Source organism: Limanda limanda, chromosome 6 (genome assembly GCF_963576545.1).
Source record: "Limanda limanda chromosome 6, fLimLim1.1, whole genome shotgun sequence".
NCBI lineage: Eukaryota > Metazoa > Chordata > Actinopteri > Pleuronectiformes > Pleuronectidae > Limanda > Limanda limanda.
The window spans coordinates 14,599,387-14,608,493 of NC_083641.1; the positions used below are offsets into that span (position 1 = coordinate 14,599,387).

At 44.2% G+C, this 9,107-nt stretch overlaps 1 protein-coding gene across 1 annotated transcript; it reads right to left on the reverse strand.

Moving 5' to 3' along the window:
* Positions 1–3,862: 3,862 nt before the first annotated feature.
* Positions 3,863–6,577, reverse strand: slitrk3a (SLIT and NTRK-like family, member 3a). The gene has a single exon (XM_061073601.1). The coding sequence runs from the start codon at positions 6,575–6,577 to the stop codon at positions 3,863–3,865; it is 2,715 nt and encodes a 904-aa protein (XP_060929584.1).
* Positions 6,578–9,107: the final 2,530 nt, after the last annotated feature.

Sequence of the window (9,107 nt, forward strand, 5' to 3'; positions counted from 1 at the left end):
CCAAGGCGTTCTCATATTTTAACTCCAACTACAAAGAGAGCAAAACTAATAACTTGAGAGGAAAAAAGACTGAAGATCTTATATAGCAGTGGAAGTTATTATCAGTGTGTTATTGCCGTTTAAACCGTTTGATGAGTCTATCTGTTCCAGTTAATAATCCATCAACCACCATCAATCCAGCACAAGGTATATCATGATAATAAGGTCTGGGAGATGGGTGACGCATGAATGTGAGTTTCATTCAGATATTGAACCTATGAAAGGGTGAGGACACAGGTGAAAGCACGCCTTTTCGTTTCCGTAGAAGTAAGAGGATGTTAAATGGAGATAAAACCTGCAAGGGAGCTGCCCTTGAAGCTATTGTGTTTGAAGTTGACTTGAGTTACGTGTCAGCAGTGATGTAACACCGGCCAAATCCCAGTGAAAAAAGAGCTTCATGTTGGGATCCAAATCCAGCACTAGCCCAGCGCAAAGGGCACACAGCAAGGAGACAATAGGAAGAGAAAAAAAATACAAACTAACAAAAAATGTCGTAAACCGAGAAAACAAAAGAGAGAAACAAAGAAAGATGCACGAGGAATTTACCATGCTGAAGTCTCAACAGTGGGCAAAGCTCATGAGGGATGTTGAAGGAAAGGTTAACTCCTCGGTGAAATTCAAAAATCTCCAGCATAATGGCGTCGCATTCAAACAAACAGTGCATGTTCACATTTCATACCACAAAAGAAACATTCAGAGAAAAACCTTCCATCCCTTCTGTTGCCTCTATCCAACATTTCACCAAAGTAGGAAATCACTTGGAGATATTAGTGCGGGATAACAAGAGGATTTATTGGGATAAAACCACTCAGCATGATATAATGGGACAAAACCCAGCACTCATTTGTGAAATATTATGTTGACGGAGAGGGGAGGGTAGAGGATTGAAGGTTGCCAAGATACGGAACTATAGCAAAATCATCAATGATCCCAAAACTTTATTTTATTTATTCATTTGGGGGAGTTGGGGGGGGGATGATGAGGGTTGGGGTTAACAGAGTAATGCATTATGTTTTTAATCAAAGTGAGTGCATATACTGAAAATGCTGACCATGTTGTTATGTGTGTAAGTGTTTGTTTGTGTGTGTGTGTAGTGATAAGTGGGGGGAAAAGAAGCATTGAAATGAAGTGGGGCAGCAGAACATTGGGGGGGGGGGGTAGGGTAGGGGTACAGCATTGGGAAAGATTCTGCGAGTTGAAAACAAACGAGCCTTGACTTAATGCTGCCGTGCTTACAAAGGCTTTATGTGAAGGTGAACTCGACTCATTTGAGCAACAATAATTGTGAAAAAATAAAACCATGAAATACAACACAAGGTAAAAATATTCCATATTTCAAACGTATAGACTGGATCATTGATGATCTGTACTGGGAAGGACTAGACTAAGGATCTTCCCAGTGAACAGGGAAGTATGTGGTTTGCTACATATCTTCCAGTCATAGTAAGCTGACACATGTGAAAAACTAGAACACCCAAATTCAAAAGAGGATCACCACCAATCAAAGCAAATTGCATATTGTTCCCATTTTTAAAACAACACAGAAAAGCACCCTCCTTTTAATAGAGAATCGCATTTTTATAGACATCACATCATATTTGTTCACCTTAGTAAAGAGAAAAGGAAAGAGCACTATGATGATGATGTAATACCATGTTTTCTCACCAGCTGCTTCACTCTTTAGGGGTCCCAAAACAGAATCGGGCTGGGATAGGAAAATATCAAAAGTGCCACAGCAAAATGATCAGCAACGATGGCTGGGGAGACGGTTGATGATTAATCTACCACTAGGAATATCAATGCACAAAATCAGTCAGTAATTAACAAGCCTCAACAAAAATAAGAAATATCAATATATGAACGCACTGCTTAGTTTAGGTTGTTTGAAATAATGTTTCAATTGGTGATACAGCTAAAAAAAACCTGCTTTATTCTGCCATTTTTTTTGAAAAACGTTAGGGAAAAGATTGACAATGAAACAGATGAAACTGCACCAAAATGAAGAAAATCATCTTATGCCACATGTAGGTTTTTATATATAGGTATTTTGACAGTGTTTCATTCTAAATGTGAGACTCGATGACCTCTAAGAATAAACAAATTGTGCATTACATTGTACCTGCATCCAAATATGAATCTGAACGCCTGTTTATCGCCCCCCAGTGGAGTGAACCCACACTGCCACTTCAAGGGGGGAGTCAGAAATTAGATGCGCAAATTCCAAGAGCTACTTCCAATCACGTTTTCACTCGCCCCCTCAATTACTGTTTATTAGCCTAAATCAGTAGTACCCGTTTAGGTAATGAAAATCGCAGCACGCCTCACTGATTTGGTATATCCTCTCTTCTCATCCACTTCAACACCAGCAGCCTTCATTCGGCTTGTTCTGGCATCGCGTTTTTTCTTTATCTTTTACCTTCTAGATTACATCCAACTGGAATCAACAATGTAGTGGCAGGTAGAAAAAAAATTGCACAGCATGATATCCAGCAGGCGGCGATAAGAGGAAATAACTAGAAATGGAAATAAGAAATTTCCAGAAAAAAAATAACACTTTGTCCGCCCTTTCCTTCCCATACTGTTTAATTTGGTTCTAATCTGAAAATAATAATGAACAGTTTAAATGTTATTGCCCTCCACTACATTCCTGTCTCGCACTCTATTGGTTCAGCAGCTATTCCTCCACTCCTCCTCTGTATTATCTCATGATGGTTCAGCAGCGCTCCACAAACAGGTTCCCGTGGCATCAACCCTTTCATCATTTCATTGAAGAGTTTGTTTTTATTAAGAAGGCTATACCAGACGCATAATCACTATACATTGATTTAACATTACCTTTACAATTAAATTCTTCACTGAAATTACAGAATAAATATATGCACATTTTTCTTCAAATCTTTGTGAGAGAGAAAACATTAAAAGTGCCTCCTACAAAGCCGTTAGTGGGTGATAATGGGGAATCCAGAAGCAATGAGAGGGGGGGTCTTAACAAAGTGCATGGAAATATCCATAAAACCTTGAGCATTGTCTTATAATAATATTCACAAATGTTTTACCATCCGTGCATCGGCGCGTCCTTGTTACGAGAAGCACCCTGATATAGACAGAAGTCCTCATTAATAGTAATAACATATTAATAAGATATAAAAATTAAATAGAACACTGAACAGTAAATGTGTTGCAGTATCTCAGTTCATAATGTGATGTGATAGTTCTGAATAAATCCCCCCCTCGCTTCCTGAAGTGAAGCGAGTGCATGCAGCAAACTGCAGTTCATTTTAACATAGGTATTCTTATTTTTTTTTTTCTCTCTTTCAATCATTTCCTGCAAACTTCATGTGCATGGCCTCCGGGTGTTTGTACATCCTAGTCAGGGGTAAAAGAGGCAGAAAGAAAAACCCCAAATCAGGGAGACGTCCAGCTCCCGTGTGTCTTCCACATCATGGTAACTCCATAAAAAGGGGTTTTAGTAACAGATGTATTTTAGGATGTTGTGTATGTTTTATTCCCCGGGCCCCTCTCGTTCTTCACTTGGTCTCTCTTGGGCATAAAGAGATATTTATATATATATATGTATATATTATAAAAATAACGGCTGTTGACATTGCTGGCTACTCTGAAAAAAAGGCACTTCATTGAAATATCTGAGAATGGCCTCTCCTCCAAAGTGAATTTGGGGGAAATGTTGTTGTAACTGTAGTATAATATTTAATTTTATATCATGCTGCTTTTTCATGTTTGTTTTTCAGTATTGGTTTTGGGTGATTTAGGTGGCAGAGTGAATGTTTGAATTCATAAATTGAATTTTTTTCTCCATGGGATGTTAAAATCGGTACGATTTTTCCAAGACTTCGAGGTAATCCGGCTTGGTTTGAAGTTTGGCCCTTAACTCGAGGTAATCGCTTTGGGACGGGTCGGGGTAGCAGCCTTTCCCCGCCGTGAAAAGCAATGTCTCCTTCAGCCGTGCATCCTGCTGCAAATCAGGGTACTGCATGCCTGGTGGGTGCGCATGCGCCACGTGCATGTCCTTTAATTTTGGTACTGTCCCATACAAACAGTCTACGAAGCCCACTGTCGGCGTGGGCCTCTGACTGTCAATCACTGTCGGGCAGAGCCCTCCATTCTCGTGAAATCCTGCCATGTCAGCCGCGGAGTGGTTGACTGTGACGATGGTGTTGAGTTGAGAGTTGGAGACGGCCAGGGTCCACTCTCTCTCTTTCTCTAACAAGGTTCTGTAGTTACTGTTGCAACTGATGCCATTGTCTTTTTTCGCTGAAAAGTGTGCTCTGTCCTCTGCTGCTATCTCCCCCTCTCTAGGCTTGTAGATGGGGTTGTTACACATCTGAGTCACCGGGTGGGGGATGTAGTCATAAACGTGACCATGGGCGTGTGCATGACTACTGTGAGTGTGTGTATGAATACTGGGTGTCGGTTTCTCCGGTGTGCCTGTGTTACAGGCACTACTCTGCCTCGGTGGATCCTCAAAAATCCTGCACTGCATCTGTAGCCCTGTCAGATCTACTTCAGAACGTTTCCGGAAGGGCAGCTTCTTCCTGCGACGGAGAACAAAAGCAAAAAGCCCTGCAGCCACAAACACGGCAGATATGAAGAGGATGAGTAGGCTGAGGATGAGAACAGACAGTGGAACAGCTCCTCTTCCACCTGCCTCCCCCATTTCAGAGCTGCCCGTGGTGAGGTCATCCCCACCGGGCAGGGCTGGCGAAGGCCCTGAAGAATATTTAAGCTCAGGACAGATGACCTCCACCTCCAGTGATCGCAGGTCCTTGCCGGAAGCAAAGTCAGGTGTCTTGCAAATGACATCCCCGACTACAATTACAGAGGAGAGCTTTTCCACCCAGTGTTTGAGGGGGATGATATCGCAGGAGCAGTCCCATGGGTTCTGATGCAGATCAATCTGGACAATGGATGTCAGATGCTCCAGAACGCCGCGCACAGGCAGGGAAAGGAAGTAGTTGTTGCGGAGGTTGAGGCGTGCAAGGTTGGTGCCGGCAAAGGCTTCATTGGGGAGGGAGCGTAGCAGATTGTCATTCAGGAAAACCAGCTGGAGATTCGGTATTAGGGAGAAGGAATTAGGTTGTATCTCACGTATGACATTATACTCAAAGTAAAGATAACTGAGCATCTGAAGCCCCCGAAACATCCCAGGAGAGAGCCTCTCAATGTCATTCCCGTTCAAATATAGACTTTTTAAGTTTGGCAGGTTAATAAATGCCCCCTCTTGGACATAGGATATGCGATTATTCCCTAAATGCAGTAAATCCAAACTGGAGAAATTCCAGAAATCGGAACGGTAGATTTTCTGTATCAGGTTCCCACTGAGATACAATTTCTTGGCATTAAGGGGCCGTGGCAGGAGCTCAGAGATGTTGTGAAAGCCTTTCTCTTTACAGTTCACCGTTAGCCCCAGGTCGTTGATGTGGAGATTGCAGGTACATCCAGCTGGACAAATTATGGGGATGGGAGGCCTTGTTTGGTAGCCAGCGACAGGGGGTTGATTGATGCCTGGGTATAAGCTGTGTGGGGTTGGAGGATTCTTTGTGGGCCGGGGTCGTTTGGTTGGCTTGAGAACTCGTTCCTTATATTCCACAGAAGATGCTGTGTTGTGAAAAGAGGAGAGCATGGAGGATGGTTTAGTAGGCCATGTGTTCTCATTGCTAAAGGGGACCCGGGGAATTCCCAGCTTGGCCTCAATCTCTGCATCAGAGAGCAGAGGACAGAGCTCACTGCGCTTGATTTCCCGTAAGTCTTTCCCATGTAAGTGGAATGGGAACTCGCACGTAATCTCACCCACCAAAGCTGTGTAAGGGATTCTCTCCAGCCACGTCTTTAACTGGACAATCTCACACACACAGTTCCAGGGGTTCTCCTCCAACTGAATTTCCATTAAGCTCCTCCCAACATACTCCAGTGTGCCCTTGTACGGCAATGTCTTTAGTCTGTTTCCTCTTAGGTCCAGATGTGTGAGTGCTACGGACCGGAAAAGATAATTTGGGAGCACAGGGATGTGATTGTCATTTAATATCAGCACTCTCAACTTGTGAAGGTGCCTGAACGTACCACTTTCAATCCTTTTGATAACGTTGTAGTCCGCCTGGAGATATTCTAAACTCTCCAATCCCAGAAAAGTATCATTCCGGAAAACCTCTAGTTTGTTTTCATGTAGGAACAGCCGCTTGAGTATTCCTAAGCCATTGAACGCTCCAGCATGGATATCTTGCAAAGCGTTATTACCCAGATTAATGGATATGGCATTGTTGAGATGGAGGAAGCTGTTAAAGTAAAGCTTCCTCATGGAGTTTCTCTGCAGGTTGAGCTTGAAGGGCCGGCTCCATATCTGGGAGATTTGGCTGACATTTGTAAATCCTTTACTGTCACAGTGGACGTGGAAGATGCCCTCCTTGACTTCGCAGTAGCAGGGCTCGAAGCAGGGCTCGTCGATCTCCTCGGAGTCCTCTAGTAGTGGGATCGGGGTGGTCCATCCTAAGGCTATGGTGCTCAGCAAGGTAACCCACAGCATCCTCGCTGACACCAAGGGGATGAAGTCTTGGCTCCAGGGACGGAGCCACTTCACAGCACTGCAATAGAGCACAGAGCGAGAGAGAGAAAGGAAAGGCGGGAGGAAAGGGGGTTAGTGATTACGCACAGGTACAGGCACGTGCACACACACACACACCCGCACCAAGTCAGGTTTTAGGTAAGAGAGGTAGGTAGAGAGGAGTGGTGCATTACTTTCAGTTGAATGGATGAAAGCTTTGAAATGAATACCAATTAATAATAGAATGACATTGGAGAGTGCTTTAGATGTTGCAACGCTTCTGGGTATTTCAAACAAAATAGAAGCCTAGGACTCTTGGATGGGTAATATGATACCCGGCAACAGGAACAAATCTCTACCCTCAGACATGTACCGTCACATACTGTAGGTTATAAAGGCGGGAGAACCATTTATTATACAGGAAATAAACCAGTAAAGCCCCAATACATTTCCCTCAGAGATGATTATCGCCATGAATAAACGTAGGAAACAGCAGGTGGATGAGGTAACGGGTGAGGAAACGCAGTCGCTGTGATGAATTGATCACGTAACGGAGCCCCCGATCCCTCTTTCTGTAAGTGAGAGTCCAGCCTCTAGTAGAGGAGGGACATTGATGGTCTAAGGCAAGAGGAGGCTGGGAAGGGAATAGGTGTCAGCTTAGGTACTATTACTGGGACGAGATGAGGACTGCTAGGGGACTTTCTGAGCATCCATCTCCCTAAAATGAATCTCAACATACTGGTCTATGAATGTTAGAAGCTGATGAATTAAATCAAAACAACAGAATAGGTAAGGTTTGAGTTTAGCTATGTGAAGATCTGAAATAATAATAAAACATGACAAAAATGCAGTGGGCACAGCTCAGCGGTGAGGCTGCCTTTGAGTAGAACCGGTCGTCCTAGATATCTAATGTTAAGAAGGGCCCACTTATTTTTACCGAAAGTAAAAAATAACACAAGCCTCTAAAATTGTGCTTTGGTTTAAAAAAAAAAGAAGAAGATGGTTGAAGAATCCGTTTGGTATTTGAACAGTGCATGTTGTTAAGTAGATAAAAGACGCACAAAAGCTCAGTATCTTTTCTGGTTGTTGTTACTTCTCTCTCTCTCTCACACACACACACACACACACACACACACGCACACACACACACACACACACACACACACACGCACATGCACACGCACACACACACGCACGCACACACACACATGCACACGCACGCACACACAGAGCTGAAAATCCAGAGAATATGCGCTGGGACCGTGTTTTGGAGCAGAGCCGCTGTCCATGGTGCTGAAAAGGAAACCCCAGCGACAGGGAAAAATAGAAGGAGGGAAAATTGGAAATATGTTGTTATCCCCCAAAAAAAACGTGACGGGAAAACGCACCAAGGAAAAAAAAAAGATCCCTCGAGACGATCCGCTCGCTGCAAAATTCCGTGTTTCCACGTCCCTCTCGGTGCGTAATCCTCCAGGATTTATTGATTCCGCTCCCGCGTTAGGATCATAAAAAAGTCATAACATTTAATGCATTTAGTATTATCTCGTGCCGCATCATACTTCATGGTTGTGTATATATATACGTACTTAGTTTAGTGGGATTCCAACTTCACATTTCCTCCTGTGGTGTGTCCTGTCGGTGCCCGGTGCGCCCCGCTCACCGTCCGATGCCGGGCTGCGAGGAAGAGAAGGAGAGATTGAGGGTGATTTATAGACAGAAACACTCAGGGAGGGAACGGGGAGAGGGAGAGGTGGAAAAGAGAAATGGAGAGAGTGCAGGGTGCACCGAGGAGAGGGAGAGATGCGCATGTGAATGAGCCTCGGATTCAAAACCGAAAACTGGGGGGGATGGGGGGGAGATTTCTCCACAGCTCTGCACTCACACGAATTAAAAGTGCTGCTCGTCGTCGTCGGGATTCACGAAACGACCCATTCAAATTAAAACACCTCACCTTGAATCCGGATTAAAGTAAGTTAGGATGATGGGTGTCGAGCCCCTGGTCGAACCGACGCGGTGGAGAATCCTGCTGAAATCTACCCTTAAAATAACCTCGCTGCCAACATAGCGCAGAGCGGAGCGGCTGTTGGAAATACATGCCAAGCATAATGCAGCAGCCTTCCGTCGTGACATTGGCAGGAACGCGGTGGGTGAAAAAAAAACAAACGAGTATTGATCAGTCGACTGGAACCCTGCGGTCCGGTGTCCTCGATATATGTGCAGAGAGCTTGTTGTCCTTTTTGGAAGTCCATGGCAATGCAGACACTAATAAACACACACACACACACACACACACACACACACACACACACGCACACACACACACACACTTATTATGCCTCCATCTGCCTAAGATTTCCCATAAGACTCACTCACTGACAGCCACTCACCTCAGTCTCCTTCTGCAATTGGAAAGCATCGGGGGAAAAAGACCACTAGTTTGAATCTTGTTAGATCTCTCTCTTCTCTCGCTCGTTCCTTCTTTCTCTCCCTCCCTCCCTCCTTCCCTCTCTCT

Bases quoted from the DNA above. Each gene is read 5' to 3' on its own strand.
- slitrk3a (XM_061073601.1), bottom strand. From the start codon at position 6,577: ATGCTGTGGGTTACCTTGCTGAGCACCATAGCCTTAGGATGGACCACC.